Source organism: Dryobates pubescens, chromosome 4 (genome assembly GCF_014839835.1).
Source record: "Dryobates pubescens isolate bDryPub1 chromosome 4, bDryPub1.pri, whole genome shotgun sequence".
NCBI classification, from domain to species: domain Eukaryota; kingdom Metazoa; phylum Chordata; class Aves; order Piciformes; family Picidae; genus Dryobates; species Dryobates pubescens.
In genome coordinates this window covers 48,670,923-48,687,488 of record NC_071615.1, presented here as the reverse complement: position 1 = coordinate 48,687,488, position 16,566 = coordinate 48,670,923, and the positions used below count along the sequence as shown (strand labels likewise).

The window sequence follows — 16,566 nt, the reverse complement described above, 5'->3', positions numbered from 1 at the left end:
GGGTAAACTGTTCCAGTGCTCCACCACCCTCATAGTGAAGAACTTGTTCCTTACATCCAATCTAAATCTGCTCTGCTCTAGTTTAAAACTCTTCTCTAGTTTGTGTCTCATCCTGGCACTGCAGACCTTTGCAAACAGTCTCTCTGCAGCCTTCCTGTAGCCTCCTTCAGGTACTGGCAGGCTGCTATTAGGTCTCAATGGAGCCTCCTCTTCTCCAAGCTGAACACCCCCAGCTCCCTCAGCCTGTCCTTGGAGCAGAGCTGCTCCAACCCCCTGATGATGGCCCTCCCCTGGACCCTCTCCATCAGGTCCATATCCATCCAACACTGAGGGCTCCAGACCTGTACACAGCACTCCAGGTGAGGTCTCCCCAGAGCAGAGCAAAGTCTGGACCTCTCTGGACCTGCTGGCAATGCTGCTTTGGATGCAGCCCAGGCTGTGATTTGCCTTCTGTGCTGCAAGCTCACCCTGCCTGCTCCTGTCCAGCTTCAAGGCCTTGAAGAGAGCCCCCATTTTGGGGCTTCTGGAGCCTGACACCTCTGGTGCTTTATTCTTACCTGGTATCTCCACTCAGCGTAGCAGGGATAAAGATCTGTGAGCTGCTGCCCATTGTCTGGACATGGGCTTCGACTGTGCATCCATCTGCAGCTCACAGCAGGACAACCTGAGCAAAGAGCTTTCAAAAGGAATTATTCCTTCCTCATTCATGGCACAGCAGCTGGTTTTAGTGGCCTGTAAGTGTTTGGCTGCAGTCACCCACAACACACGCAATCAAAAGGGTTGTAAGATGCTAAAGCTGCCTCCTGGAGCAGTCTGGAAATGCTGTCTGTGGAAATGCAGAGGATGGTTTGGGCTACCTTCATTTAAGCTATGTTGTCCTGCAGTGGTCTGGAGAGGCAAATCACCTGGGCAGCTGGCCAGGGGGGTGTGAAGGCCGCTTCAATCATTTGTGAACAGGTACATGAAGTTTGGATTCCCTGATTTCTGCTCATGACTTGCACTCAACAGCTATAGGAGAGGGACAGACAGCTGCTATTGGTGGAAATGAAATACTATTCACTTGAGAGAATCATAGAATGCTTTGATTGGAAAAGATCTTAAGATCACCCAGCCCAACCATTGACCCAGCACTGCCAGGTCACCTCCAGGTCATGTCCCTCAGCACCACATCTCCACAGCCCTGAAACCCCTCCAGGGGTGGGGACTCCACCGCTGCCCTGGGCAGCCCGTTCCAGGCACTGACGATCCTTCCAGGGAAGAAATAGCTCCTCATGTCCAACCTGAGCCATGCAAGCACTCTGCAATGGAACCCAAAAAGCTGTCAAGATGTCTTTAAAGAACAAACCCCAGCTTTAGTATCCACCTGTCCCTGAAAAGCTGCAGAGGTTTGCTGAAGTGATGGCCTTCACACGCTCTTCTAGGACAAATGTAGGCTACCGAAGGCTTCATTATGTGCAAGCTACCAGAATGAACCTCATCATCAGCTGTGGAAGGGCAGAATGTTGGACTTCAGCATCTAGAAGAAGTTAGAAAGATGATTTGTCCTAAAAAGGGAAGCAGGAGTCAGCTACACTTGCAGAGGGTGTAAAGAACAAAGGGGAGACAGAACAACATGCAGCGTTCTCTAGATTTGGGGACAGCCCATTACTGTTCACAGGAGCTGCCCTGGCAGGCTGGATTCTCCGAGGATGGCTCACTTCTTCTCAGCGACAGCAGCAGGTTTCAAATGGTGCTGCATATCTCACAGGTTTAGCAGATGAAGGAAAAAGTCACTTGGGAGGGAATGGAGGAGATTTGTAAACAGAGGAGAAGGTTTTATGGCCAGACTTGCAAAAACTTGGCTCCTGCAGATGCCGGAAAACTCCACAGCTGCTTTCATCAGTTGTGGGTTGATCCTCTCTGATTATTTCTTTGAGATTCCTGTGGCTCTTCAGGCAGCAGCTTTATATTATCTAGGACAAAGCAACTGTTCAGCTTCACACAGAGGGCAACCCACCTGCAAATTCAAGCTGTGCAGCTTTTGATGGGTAAGAAAAGCAAGTGAGAGCTGATGAACTGAGAATAGGCATTTATTAAGGATTCTGTGATCCCCCCCAAGCTGCCTCAGCTTGTCTTTCAGATACATCTTCATCAGAGATACTACAGGCTCTTCTGTCTGTAAGGGCTTTGGATTTTCAGGAGAGGAAAAAAAAAGAAGAGAAAAGTAGTAGGAATGAAAGATTTCTTTTCCAAGCATGTTGAAAATGTACCTGCATTCTGCTCAGCTGCAAGTAAATAAAGGCTGCAGAGAGGCAGGGACTTAAAGTGACTCATAAGGAATCTGAAACTGCCCATTAATTGCTGTCTCAGGGGATACAGACCTTTCATGGCAGTTCCCTCTTCAACAGATGGGAGAAGTAATGCAGTAGCTCCACTGCCAAGGCACAGCTCCTTTAAATCTGCTTTGAAATGACCTCTTTGGTGCATGTTTACAGCAGGAAGATTTCCCTCAGACATGGAGGCAGTTCATGGGGAGTTGTATGCTGGAAGCCACTTCCAAGAGTAGCAGGTGTAGCAGTTGTCCTGAGAAGGTGTTCTGGCTCAGAGAAGTCACAGCATCACAGGCTCACAGGGTATTAGGGGTTGGAAGGGACCTCCAGAGATCATCAAGTCCAACCCCTCTGCCAAAGCAGGACCATAGAATCCAGCACAGGTCACACAGGAACACATCCAGGTGGGTCTGGAAAGGCTCTAGAGGAGACTCCACAACCTCTCTGGGCAGCCTCTTCCACTGCTCTGGGACCCTCACAGTGATGAAGTTCCTCCTCATCTTCAGGTGGAACCTCCTGTGCTGGAGTTTCCATCCATTGCCCCTTGTCCTATCCCAGGGTGCAGCTGAGCAGAGCCTGTCCCCTGCCTCCTGACCCCCAGCCCTCAGATATTGATAGTCATTTATTAAATCCCCTCTCAGCTTTCTCCTCTCCAGAACAAACAGCCCCAGGGCTCTCAGCCTCTCCTCCCCAGGCAGTGCTGCAGCCCCTTCAGCATCCTTGCAGCCTTACCTCGGACTCTCTCCAGCAGATCCCTGTCCCTCCTGAACTGGGGAGCCCAGGACTGGATGCAATGTTCCAGGTGAGGTCTCACCAAGCCTTGGGTTGGAGTTTGGTTGTATTTTTGAACTGTTGTTATTGTTCTTTCACATCTATATTTAGGATCTCTTGGCCTCAGAAGTATGCACAGCTGGGCTCCTGCAGACACCAGAAGACTCTCCATTTGCTTTGATCCAAACAGGCTGGTTATTTCTCTGAAATCCATGTGGTTCTTGGAGTTGTGGTTATGTAGCATCATAAACAAACTCAATGTAGATGTCACACAGAGGACAACTCGCTGGTAGATTCAAGCATTGTGTCTGTGAAGTTCACAGGCTCACAGGATGTCAGGGTTTGGAAGGGACCTCCAAAGATCATCAAGTCCAACCCCCCTGCCAAAGCAGGACCAGAGAATCCAGTGCAGGTCCCACAGGAACACATCCAGATGGGGCTGGAAAGGCTCCAGAGAAGGAGACTCCACAACCTCTCTGGGCAGCCTCTTCCAGTGCTCTGGGACCCTCACAGTGAAGAAGTTCTTCCTCATGTGGAGGTGGAACCTCCTGTGCTGGAGTTTCTATCCATTGCCCTTGTCCTATCCCAGGGTGCAGCTGAGCAGAGCCTGTCCCCTGCCTCCTGACCCCCAGCCCTCAGATATTGATAGATATTTATTAAATCCCCTCTCAGTCTTTTCCAGACTGAGCTGCCCCAGGTCCCTCAGCCTCTCCTCACAAGGCACATGCTCCAGGCCCCTAATCATCCTCGTAGTTATTAGCCAATGGCTGAGAGAAAATCCATGCTGAGCAGTGCAGTGCTTGCAGAGGTCCTGTGGGGTCAGCTTGGCTGCTTCACGTTGCAGGAGAGTGGGGCTGGGTTGGAGGGTAGTGGGGATTGGGTCTCCCTGCATGCTCACCCTGCCTCTGTTGCAATGCATCTTCTCTAAGGTAAGCTATGCTTTAAACAGAAGAGGTGAGGAGAGAGGAGGTCAGGCAAGCAGTGTATACAGTGTTTAATTCTGCAAGCCAGGAGGCTTCCAGTGTGCACAGTAACACAAAGAAGGTTCAGCTAGCAGCATCCCAGTTTGTATTTGCTAAATCACAACGCCCACACATTTCCTTAGCCAAGCAGAAGTTCTCCTCCTAGGACTGCATAGCTAAAATTAGCCTGAAGGTCAAATCTGAATAGAAATATCCTTGCCATTGAATGTGCTGGGAGTGCTTGGTGCAGAGGGCTCCCTTTTCCCAGCAAAACCTTCATTTTTTATGATTTTTGGGGTTTACAATGAAAGAGCTCACAGCAAGGCCAAAGGAGGCTGGCTGCACAAAATCATCATCAACATTCTGCTTCCACTGCAAGGCTGTTTTTATAGCCAACTATTTTAAAGGCAACAAAATGGATACAGTGAAGACACAGGATCAAAGATGCAGCATGAGGCTTCCCAATAGCTGCAGCAGTACAGGCTGGGAGGTGATCTACTGGAGAGCAGCCCTCAGGATGAAGACCTGGGAGTGGGATCTAGGGAGGTTCTCCTCCCCCTCTACTCTGCCCTGGTGAGGCCACAGCTGGAATACTGCATCAAGTTCTGGGCTTCCCAGTTCAGGAGGGACAGGGATCTGCTGGAGAGAGTCCAACAGAGGGTTACAAGGATGCTGAAGAGACTTCTTAGTCTGGAGAAGCCTGAGAGGGGGTTTAATAAATGTCCATCAATATCTGAGGGCTGGGGGTCAGGAGGCAGGGGACAGGCTCTGCTCAGATGCACCCTGGGATAGGACAAGGGGCAATGGATAGAAACTCCAGCACAGGAGGTTCCACCTCAACATGAGGAGGAACTTCTCCACTGTGAGAGTCCCAGAGCCCTGGAAGAGGCTGCCCAGAGAGGTTGTGGAGTTTCCTACTCTGGAGACTTTCAAGCCCTGTGTGGATGCATTCCTGTGGGACCTGCACTGGATTCTCTGGTCCTGCTCTGGCAGGGGGTTGGACTGGATGATCTCTGGAGATCCTTTCCAACCCTGTGAGCCAAGCACTGTCATGTGACAAAAAGGCTTTAACACTTGGAAGATGTTTGTATATGAAAGAGTCTCCTTCTCTGGAGACTTCCATGGCCCTGGATGCATTCCTCTGTGACCTGAGCTAGCTTCTATGGTCCTGCTCTGGCAGGAGGGCTGGACTCGACGATCTCTTTGGGTCCCTTCCAGCCCCTGACAGCCTGTGCTCCTGTGACACACAGAGTGGAGAATGCTAGGTTAAGAAGTGTGCTGCTGAGGAGAAAGGAACAGCCTGGGTGTGAGAGCAGCTGCTTGCCCTGCAGCTGTATTTGGTGAGGGCCGTGTGTAGCACACAAACGCAGAGGCACCGTCTTGCAAGGTGTGCATGTATCAGCCACAGTGTTTTATTGAGTGCTTTCATAATACAAGTGTACATCAACTGATCCACAGTCAAAAGTGGCAGCTCCCTAAGAAATTTACAAGCACTTCCCCCCCCCCTTTTTTTTTTTCCTTTCTTTTTTTTTCCTTTCTTTTCTCTTTTTTTCCTAAGTAACTGAAAATACAGGGCAATTTGTTCAATGCAGTCGCCTCTCGTGGGGCACACAAAGGCTGAGTGATACACACAGTTTTAGTAATGCACAGTGATTCTTGATCTGGTTTTTTAAGCTTTTGTACAAAACTTGTTCCCAGGAGCATGCACCCACCCTTAAAGGGCTTCAGTACAAAAAATAACCCTAGACACTACAGTGAAGTAGAAACCAGAGAGACCTCTGAATGGGTTGGTTTCACCCCCCAAAAAGAAAAACCACATGACAGGAAAAACCCAACCCAAGCAAACAAACCCAACACACATGGAGAGAAAGCTTTGAGACAAAGCTCTGTGCTAGCACAGATCCAACATTCTTTGCGCTGGTAACCAGGAATTCCCTGTCCACGTGTGAGGGAAACAACTTTCAGGTTAACAGAACAAAAAAAACCAACCCCCAAACCAAAAGTAAAACCAAACCAAACAACAGAGACAAACAAAACCCAAACAACCCAGAGGAAGAGTAAGGGCAACCTCTTGTCACAAAATGGTTGGAAGTCGGATAAAAAATAAGAATGAAGGGCAGGGCTATTGATGCACTTAGTGAATGTGCTTGCACAGGTCCAGAAATCCTACAGCAGGTTCCTATGTGGCGTATCTCTTGGTCCACTGTCTGGCCATTCTGTCGTGCTCTGCTCTGTTGGTCATGTACTGAGTGGCAATGCTTCCAACCAGGGGGTCAGCTGCAAAGGAAAACACAAACCATCAGCTGTGGAAGAAGGGAAAAACCAAAGACTCTCTTCTCAGCTGCACATCCCTTCAGTTCTCTGATGTCAGAAGAAGGAGGTTTAGCTGTAAGAAGAAGGTGCCCACAGATGCTAATTCCATTTTGAAGGGGGAAGGAAGGTACAGCCATTAGCTAAGCATTTCTGAGGAACACACACAGAAAGTAACTTGCTGAAGCTCTGCCTTACAAGCAGGTGCTCCAGTAACTCTGTTTAGAGTTGTTGCTTTCAGTTGGTAAGAATAAAGAGATCTGACAAATCCCACAAATACCTATACTGGCATCTCAGAGGAGGAAGGGCTCAGATTCTGTTATCATGCTCAAGGTGTTTGAAAAATACTTTTAAAGGAATCACAGAATGTTAGGGGCTTGAAACCTCATGCAGTCCAACCCCCCTGCCAGAGCAGGAGCACCCAGAGCAGATCACACAGAGCAGGATCCAGCCAGGTCTTGAGTATCTCCAGAGAGGGAGACTCCACAGCCCCCCTGGGCAGCCTGTGCCAGGGCTCTGTCACCCTCACAGGGAAAAAATTTCTTCCTCCTATTTCCATGGAACTTCCTCTGCCTCAGCTTCCCCCACTGCCCCTTGTGCTGGCATTGGGCATCCCCCAGCAGAGCCTGGCTCCAGCCTCTGGGCACTCACCCTGCACATCTTTATCAACATGAATGAGGTCACCTCTCAGGCTGCTCCTCTCCAAGCTACAGAGCCCTCAGCTCCCTCAGGCTCTCCTCACAAGGAAGATGTTCCACTTCATCATCTTGTGGCTCTGTGCTGGACACTTCCAAGCAGTTCCCTGAGGTCCTTCCTGAACTGAGGGGCCCAGAACTGGACACAATACTCCAGATGCAGCCTCAGCAGGGCAGAGTAGAGGGGGAGAAGAACCTCTCTCCACCTCCTAACCACAGCCCTTCTAATACTATTTTCAAAGCAACAAAAGTGAAATCCAACTTTGGGAGCTGGTATTTAATTTATGTGATCTTTCCAAGCATTCCTATGGCCAGAATGCTGCATGACTTGGTCTGGATCAACAAATTACTTCACAAACAACTAATTGAAACCAATCAGCCCTCTAAATAAACCAAAGCAAGAGAAGGTTTTCTCCAACATTGTAATCAACATTGTCATCTTTCAGACAACATTTCTCTATTCTCAGTTCAAAGCAGAAAAATGCCTAGAGATTCTGTGGGTTTTGGGGCAGAGGGGCACACCATGCACTCGGTACTTCTGCTGAAACAGCAGATTCCCTGAGCTTCTACAATGCCAGTTCTAAAGCACTGCTGCCATCTTTTTCCTGACTTAGGACAGATGAACACGACTTCTTCTGCAAGCCAGTTAACAATCAGCTTTTTAGTTGACTGAAGATGGTGCCACTGAACAACAGGAATCTTGCCCTCATCAGGACAGTTGTAATATCACTGTGGTGTTTGTATTAAACACTGACACCCTTGGGACTAGCTGTCAGGCCTGCCAGGAGTCAAGTAAAGTGGCATTTTTGCTTGTTTGTTGATGAGGATCAGAGTTTGTGATCGGAGAAATAAGTTGGTTTAGCCAGAAGTCACAGACTCATAGAACCACAGAATTGTCAGGGCTGGAAAGGAGCTCAAGGATCAGCCAGTTCCAACCCCCCTGCCACAATCAGGGACACCTCACACTGCAGCAGGTTGCTCACAGCCACATCCAGCCTGGCCTTAAACACCTCCAGGGATGAGGCTTCCACCACCTCCCTGGGCAACCTGTGCCAGGCTCTCACCACCCTCATGGGGAAGAACTTCTTCCTCACATCCAATCTGAATCTCCCCAGTTCTAGTTTTGCTCCATTCTCCCCAGTCCTATCCCTCCCTGACACCCTCAAAAGTCCCTCCCCAGCTTTCCTGTAGCCCCCTGTAGATTCTGGAAAGCCACAAGAAGGTCTCCTGGGAGCCTTCTCCTTTCCAGACTGAACAACCCCAACTCTCTGTCTCCACAAGCAAAGCAGCTCCAGCCCTGTGCTCATCCTCATGGCCCTTTTCTGGACACCTTCCAGCACTTCCAGATCCTTCTTGTAACAGAGGCTCCAGAACTGGACACAGAGTGGAGCAGAGATGGAGAATCCCCTCCCTGGCCCTGCTGGCTGCACTTCCCTTGCTGCAGCCCAGGCTCTGGTTGGCTCTCTGGGCTGCAAGTGCTCCCTGCTGGCTCATGCTGAGCTTCTCCTCCACCAGCACCCCTGACAGGTTTACTGTCAACATTGCTGCATATTAGTGAACAATATCTAATGAAAAAAGTCTTTTGCCTTGAATGCCTATCCTGCACTTTCAGGAAGAATCTGTGACCTGAATCTTAAGGCAGTATCACTGTGTTTGGGATGTACCAAGTCACCATGGCCTGAGCCCTGCAAACGTTGTACGTTGACCTTTAATACCTTTACGAGGAGGTGACTCAGGCCTAAGTGCATGAGTGCTCTAAGATCCATTGAAGAGGTTCAGACTAGAATGTGTATTACCTTTAACTCTTCAGGCAAGGAAAAGGACTACAGAGAGAGTCACCAGAAGGATTTTGTTCTGTGCAAACAGCAGGTGTGGTAGGTTGTAAATTCCTCCCAACATAAACTTGCCAGACCAGCTCAGTTGGAAAGAAAATGAAGGTGTATTTACAAGCAAACCTCAATCTAATATGAAATGCATGAATATGTACAAAATAGACAAGGTTTACGTGGATTTACAATTTATAACCAACACAAGAACCCCCCTGGACAAACCAGTGGGCTACTAATAGCTTCCCTCCTCCCTGCTCCCCCCTCTACCCCACTGTACACATGGGACAAGAGAAAGAGCAGAGAGCTGCTGTTAGTTTCTTACCCACAAGAACTCATTCAAGGTCAGCAAAGCCAGCAGAAGCCAGAGGTTAGCATCTGCTAGAGCCAGGAAGCCAAAAAGAAAGTTGGTTTACCAAACTGTGTCCAGTGGGATAGTTTAGACCTTATTAGGACTTTCCTTTTCCCATCCAATAGTAATTTAGTTACATTCCACTACTTCGTGTCCAAGACGTGGAAAATTTGCTAGGCACAGCCTAAAACTACCACAGCAGGTCATGGGTATTTAAGGAGCACAAAGCTGTTCATGGCTGGAATGAGGTTTGAGCAGCAGTGGTCAATGGGAAAGGGCAAAATTCCCCCTGGCAAAACATTTAGGGAGAATCCATGGGGGAAAGGTTGTCACAGGGTAATGAAGCTCGGGGATGAGCCCAACAGCATTGCTGGGAGTTCCCTCACCCTCCTTGGACAGAACACCAGCGGGTGAGCAGACACTTCCCCAGCTCACTTAGAAACAGACGAAGGGCTGCACTTTGAAGAGTCCTTGCAGAACAGTTTCATGAATGTGCTGGTGATCCTCATGTTGGGGAAGGTGGGATCTGGCCTCTGAGCCAAACCTGGTAGTGATGGGTTGCCAGAATGCCATGGTGTGCTCGTCTGCAACATGGCAAGTGCTTAATGAGTTTTAGTGAGTACTTAAAGTGCTGCTGCCAAGACCTTCCTAAAACCTTATGTGAGTCAGTGCAATGTGACATGCTATAGTAAAGGTTTAACCAGTTCAGCTCTGAAGGCCTTTCATGAGCAAGTTTCTGTGGAAGTACTGTCATGGAGACCTGTAAATCAATGCCCTTGATGTACTGAAAGAGTACTGAGGCTCTAATCATCATCTCAAACCCTGCATGATAGGCTACAGGCTCTGCTCACTTACACCCTGGGATAGGACAAGGGGCAATGGGTAGAAACTCCAGCACAGGAGGTTCCACCTCAACACAAGGGGGAACTTCTTCACTTCCAGAGCATTGCAACAGGCTGCTCAGAGAGATTGTGGAGTCTCCTCTGGAGACTTTCCAGCCCCACCTGGATGTGCTCCTGTGACCTGTGCTGGATTCTATGGCCCCGCTGTGGCACAGGGATTGGACTTGATGATCTCTGGAGGTCCTTTCCAACCCCTACCATCCTGTGAGCCTGCTGTAAGGCTAATCAGATTCACAGCCCACTTTTAGGGAGTTCTTGTTACTGGGAATTTGGATGAGCTGAGGTTTGGTCATTACAAAATTTCAGCTCTGTTTAGTGCTCATTACACTGCTTCAGCACTCAGAAGACAGACTATAATCCTCCTTTAAAACTACTTTTCCCCCCAAATAAAGGGAAGTATATTGCTATGCTGTATTTGTCCCTGCTTGAATTTTTACAGCTCTATATTTTTACAGCCAATAGCAATTTCAGAGCAGAATCCACCTCGTGGGCTTTTCAGTGCTCTTTCAGAAGGACAGCAAACATACTCCAGTGAAATATGAAATGGAGATGGAGTGTTCAAGAGCTTGCTTTCAATGTGGCTTCTCCATCAGCTGTGTGACACAACCAAATTCCAAGTGGAAGTGCCAATGTGGTTAAAAGATCACAGGCTTACAGGGTGTGAGGGGTTGGAAGGGACCACCAAAGATCATCCAGTCCAACCCCCGTCCAGAGCAGGACCACAGAGTCTAGCACAGGTCCCACAGGAACACATCCAGATGGGGCTGCAAAGTCTCCAGAGAAGGAGACTCCACAGCCTCTCTGGGCAGCCTCTTCCAGTGCTCTGGGACCCTCACAGTCAAGAAGTTCCTCCTCATGTTGAGGTGGAACCTCCTGTGCTGGAGTTTCTATCCATCTCCTCTTGTCCTATCCCAGGGTGCAGCTGAGCAGAGCCTGTCCCCTCCCTCCTGACCCCCAGCCCTCAGAGATTTAGAAACATTTATGAAATCCCCTCTCAGTCTTCTCTTTTCCAGACTAACCAGCCCCAGGTCCCTCAGCCTCTCCTCACCAGGCTCCAGTTCCCCAGTCATCCTCTTAGTCCTCTGCTGGACTCTCTCCAGCAGATCCCTGTCCCTCTTGAACTGGGGATGCACATTTAAACTTGAAATGCACATACTGAGGGTTGGTGTGCACTACACTGTTGGGGGTTTTGCTTTTTTCATAGGCATTGGTACTGTAGAATTCTATTTCTGCTGCAGTTTTTTACCATTTCAGAGGGCCAATGGCCCTAGAGAATGGCCAGCTAGAGAAGAGCAGATTTAGATTGTCTGTTAGGAAGAAGTTCTTTACTGTGAGGGTGGTGGAACACTGGAACAGGTTGCCCAGGGAGGTGGTAGAGGGCCCTTCCCTGCAGGGTTTTAAGGCCAGGCTGGATGTGGCTGTGAGCAACCTGCTGTACTGTGAGGTGTCCCTGCTTGTGGCAGCGGGGTTGGAACTGGATGATCCTTGAGGTCCCTTCCAGGCCTGACAATTCTCTGATTCTGTGAATCAAGATGAGGGTCAGTGAGGCCCTGGGCAGCCTGATCTAGCTGGCGATGTCCCTGCTGACTGTGGGGAAGTTGGACTGGATGAGCTTTGAAGGTCCCTTCTGGCCTGGACCATTCTATGGTTCTGTGATGTTAATAGTAGAGAACATCTGATGGAGCCAGTTATTACAGCATGACCAGTGTAACAGTAATAACAATGACACTTCTGGGGCACCTTGAAAATGAAAACCCCAAGCCCACAGCCCCATTGAGAGATAAGCCATCCGAATTTCCTCAGGCAAGTATTCACAGTGTACTTTTGGTTTTAGATTCGGCTCTAGGTCCTGGGGAATCTGGCAGAGCCAGCCTCCAGCCCAGGAAGCATAATTAAACTGGAAGAATTTCCAAAGGTTAGATAAACCTTGAAAGGTCTTCTTCTGTCTCCTGAGCTTTGCATGACTCCTTTCTCGCTGCTGGAGAGAGGCATCCCGTCGAGAGGCTCCAGGGAGCTGCTCGCACTGAAACATCAGTCACTGAAAACTGAATCTGCTTCTTTTGGTTTGGGCAGACTGTGGTGGGTTGAACTTTCTCCCCCCCAACACTGACTTTGCCAGACCAGCTCAGCTGGAAGCAAATGGAAGCTGTATTTACAAGCAAAACTACACTCTACAATGGAATGCAATGAATAGGTACTGGATGACCAGGAGATCTCTGAGGTCTTTTCCAACCTGATTGAGTCTATGATTTACAGATATTTACGATGAATAAGCAGCACAAGAACTGCCCCCGGCCAGAGACCAGGGAACCTGTCCCTCTGACCCCCTCAACCCCCTGTCCAAAAGGGAGAAAGGGGCAGAGAGAAAGTGGTGGTTAGAATTCACCCAAACAATGCAGCCGAGGTCAGCAAAAAGCAGATTAATCTCTCTCGTGAGAAGCAAGCAGAGAAGAGAAGCCCCCAGAAGAAGAAAGATTGGTTTGGTACAGAGTTTTATAGCAGCTATGTCCCCAATGAATGTGTTCAGAATTATCTTTGGTTTCCCTTTTTACACCCAACAGTGACTGATTTGTATTTTTCTACTTTTCTGCTCAAAATCTGTAATGTGATTCTAAAGGCAGAGCCTGAAGCTCCCACACAGCCTGCGTCAGGTGCAGGGGAAAACAAACAAGCAACATTGGAGCTGTTTGTGTTTCAAGCCACACATTTGGTTGATGGTTTCTGGTTTCTGGAATGCTGATTTCTTTCAATTTTTTTTTTAGGGCCACCTCTCTGTCCCAATATTCTGCTGCATTTCTTTTTCAGCTGAAAAACAAGTGCTGGGGTTTGCTGAGCTTTGTGTCAAGGAGGAGTCCAGCTGTGCTCTCTGTGTCGTGTAAGGCTGCTCTGGAGCCATCCCTGCACAGCTCCTCAAAAGAGAAGCTCATTTTTCAGTAGCTATGTTGTGTTGGGTGACTGCAATGCAAACAGCAGTGCAGGACAGAATATACTCCCACACTGGCTTGCACTGAAAGCCAGGTCTCTGTTGATTTCAGTATTGTACCAACCTTTAACCAAGAGCTATGTTGTGGGTTGAATCCCACCCCCCCAACATTAACTTTGCCAGACCAGCTCAGCTGGAAGCAAATGGGAGCAGTATTTACAAGCAAAACTACACTCTACAGTGGAATGCAAAGAGTATGTACAAAATACACAGCATTTGCAAGCTCCCCAAAAGTAAACTAAAAACCAAGATAAATAATCAATTGAGGAAGAAGTAGAAATTAACAATTTGCTGAACTGTTGCTTTCTTAACAGCAAATGCTGACAGCTTGATGCACACAGAACACCCTGAAACTCAAATGAAAAGAATGATTGAATCCCTAATTCTGTGTTCCTGTGTTGTTTTCATGGCACCCAGGCTAGTGTCATAAGTAGAGCAGTCAGTGCAAACTGCAGGCAAAGGCAGTGTGAGGCATCCTGTGCCAAATATGGCAAAGAAAGATTTACTGTTCTGAGAGGAAGGCATGAAAAGAAATTGAATTGCCTGCAAGAAATTGTGTTTATAGTATGCCTTTGCCTCAGGAAGTTTCCAGAGGTAGCCACATGCCACCTGTTTTAAACTTAAAGAACTCCCAGGAAACCATGTCAAGAACAGTGTGAATCTTGATGTGATCACAGAACCACAGCATGTTAGGGGCTGGAGGGGACCTCATCCAGTCCAACCCCCCTGCCAGAGCAGGAGCACCCAGAGCAGGTCACACAGGAACACATCCAGGCATATTTTTAATATCTCCAGAGAGGGAGACTCCACAGCCCCCCTGGGCAGCCTGTGCCAGGGCTCTGTCACCCTCACAGGGAAAATATTCTTCCTCATGTTCCCATGGAACTTCCTCTGCCTCAGCTTCCCCCACTGCCCCTTGTGCTGGCATTGGGCATCCCCCAGCAGAGCCTGGCTCCAGCCTCTGGGCACTCACCCTGCACATCTTTATCAACATGAATGAGGTCAGCCTCAGGCTCCTCCTCTCCAAGCTCCAGAGCCCTCAGCTCCCTCAGGCTCTCCTCATAAGGAAGATGTTCCACTCCCCTAATCATTTTTGTGGCTCTGTGCTGGACTCTTTCAAGCAGTTCCCTGAGGTCCTTCCTGAACTGAGGGGCCCAGAACTGGACACAATACTCCAGATGTGGCCTCACCAGGGCAGAGTAAAGGGAGAGGAGAACCTCTCTCCACCTAGAATAGAATACATAGAATATACATAGAATAAACCAGGTTGGAAGAGACCTTCAAGATCATCGCGTCCAACCCATCAACCAATCCAACACCACCCAAACAACTAACCCACGGCACCAAGCACCCCGTCAAGTCTTCTAAAAACCTCCAGTGATGGCGACTCCACCACCTCCCCAGGCAGCCCATTCCAATGGGCAATCACTCTTTCTGTATAGAACTTTTTTCTAACATCCAGCCTGAACCTCCCCTGGCGCAGCCTGAGACTGTGTCCTCTTGTTCTGGTACTGCTTGCCTGGGAGAAGAGACCAACATCTGTCTGTCTACAACCTCCCTTCAGGTAGTTGTAGAGAGTAATAAGGTCACCCCTGAGTCTCCTCTTCTCCAGGCTAAGCAACCCCAGCTCCCTCAGCCTCTCCTCGTAGGGCTTATGTTCCAAATCCCTCACCAACTTTGTTGCCCTTCTCTGGACTCGTTCCAGCAAGTCAACATCCTTCCTAAACTGAGGGGCCCAGAACTGGACACAGGACTCGAGGTGCGGCCTAACCAGTGCAGTGTACAGGGGCAGAATGACCTCCCTGCTCCTGCTGGCCACACTGTTCCTGATGCAGGCCAGAATACCACAGCCCTTCTAATCCACCCCAGGATGCCATTGGCCTTCTTGGCCACCAGAGCACATTGCTGGTCATGGTCAACCTCACATCCACCAGGACCCCCAGGTCCTTTTCCCCTTCACTGCTCTCCAACAGCTCAGTCCCCAACCTATCCTGCTCCATGGGGTTGTTCTTTCCCAGGCGCAAGACTCTCCCCTTGCTCTTGTTGAATTTCATTCTATTTCTCCCTGCCCAACTCTCAGCCTGTCCAAGGCTCACTGATGCATCATAGTACCCTTCAATAGTTTTACAGCAGCAGTGATGCTCTCTTTTGCAGTCACAGGCACCCAGTACAGGTTAGAGGCTACCCTGACGGAAAGCAAATCCATGGAGAAAGTCCTCAGAGTCCTGGTGGACAGCAAGTTCTGCATGGGACAGCAATGTGCCCTTGTGGCCAAGAGAGCCAGTGGGATCCTGGGGTGCAGCAGGAAAAGTGTGGCCAGCAGGGCTAGGGAGGTTCTTCTCCACCTCTGTTCTGCCCTGCTGAGACCACACCTGCAATGCTGTGTCCAGTTTTGGGCTCCCCAGCTCAGGAGGGACAGAGACCTGCTGGAGAGAGTCCAAGGGAGAGCCAAGAGGATGCTTAGGGGACTTGAGCATCTCCCCTGTGAAGAGAGACTGAGAGCCCTGGGGCTGTTTGGTCTGGAGAAGAGGAGAATGAGAGGGGATCTGGTCAATGCCTATCAATATCTGAGGGGTGGGTGTCAAGTGGAGGGGGCCAAGCTCTTTCTGGTGGTGCACAGTAATAAGCCAAGGAACACCAGGCACAAGCTGGAACACATAAGGTTTCAGCTCAACATGAGGAGAAACTTCTTTACAGTGTGGGTCCTAGAGCACTGGAGCAGGCTGCCCAGAGAGGTTGTGGAGTCTCCTTCTCTGGAGACTTTCCAACCCCTCCTGGCTGCATTCCTGTGCAGACTGCCCTGGGTGATGCTGCTCTGGCAGGGGGTTGGACCTGATGATCTCTGGAGGCCCCTTCCAACCTCTAGTGTAGTGTGGTAGTGTGATACCGTGAGGTGGCTCACTGAAGTACTCCACTAACCTTCCAGCTTTGACCAGAGTGCTCACAAGCAGGGCCCCAGCGGAAGTGAGCGCAGCCTGCACTAAGCCCTGTTTGTGCGGCAGCAAAGCGGCCTCGCAGCTGGAAGCCTGATCAACACACATGTTGAGCTGGAACAACACAGTGATTCAAGTGGGAACAAAGGGTAGTGGCAGGGCTCTGAATGGCTTTACACACCCTACAAGGTAAACTACAATTTGTTTCTGACACCAATAAAATCACAGTTCCAACTGTTCTTACAGAATGCAGGCAACCATCTACGAGGCACTTGGCAAGCAGAAGGATACAGTGATCAACAGACATTGTATATGCACAGAGATATAAAGAAAAAGGAAAACAAACACAGTGAATTGTTTCAGTAAGAGAAAAGGTACTCCTTAGAGGAGTTAGGAAGGCCTAATGTCTACTGTGGAAAAGTCAGTGTTAGCTGTTGTAGTTTAGAGCAGAAACCATCTGATATGAAGTATAATGCAGTCTGCTTCTCACTTACTAAGTCTGCAGATTTGGTTGCTCACATCT

General features: G+C 49.2%; 1 protein-coding gene across 3 annotated transcripts in view; it reads right to left on the bottom strand.

Moving 5' to 3' along the window:
* Positions 1–6,053: 6,053 nt before the first annotated feature.
* Positions 6,054–16,566, bottom strand: part of LOC104299678 (ubiquitin-conjugating enzyme E2 E2) — a 229,209-nt gene continuing 218,696 nt past the window's right edge. For all 3 annotated transcript variants that reach the window (XM_054161243.1, XM_054161241.1, XM_054161242.1), the window contains one exon: positions 6,054–6,319. In XM_054161243.1, coding sequence (XP_054017218.1) covers positions 6,222–6,319 — 98 coding nt within the window. In that variant the 3' untranslated portion in view covers positions 6,054–6,221. The remainder of the gene's footprint in view (positions 6,320–16,566) is intronic.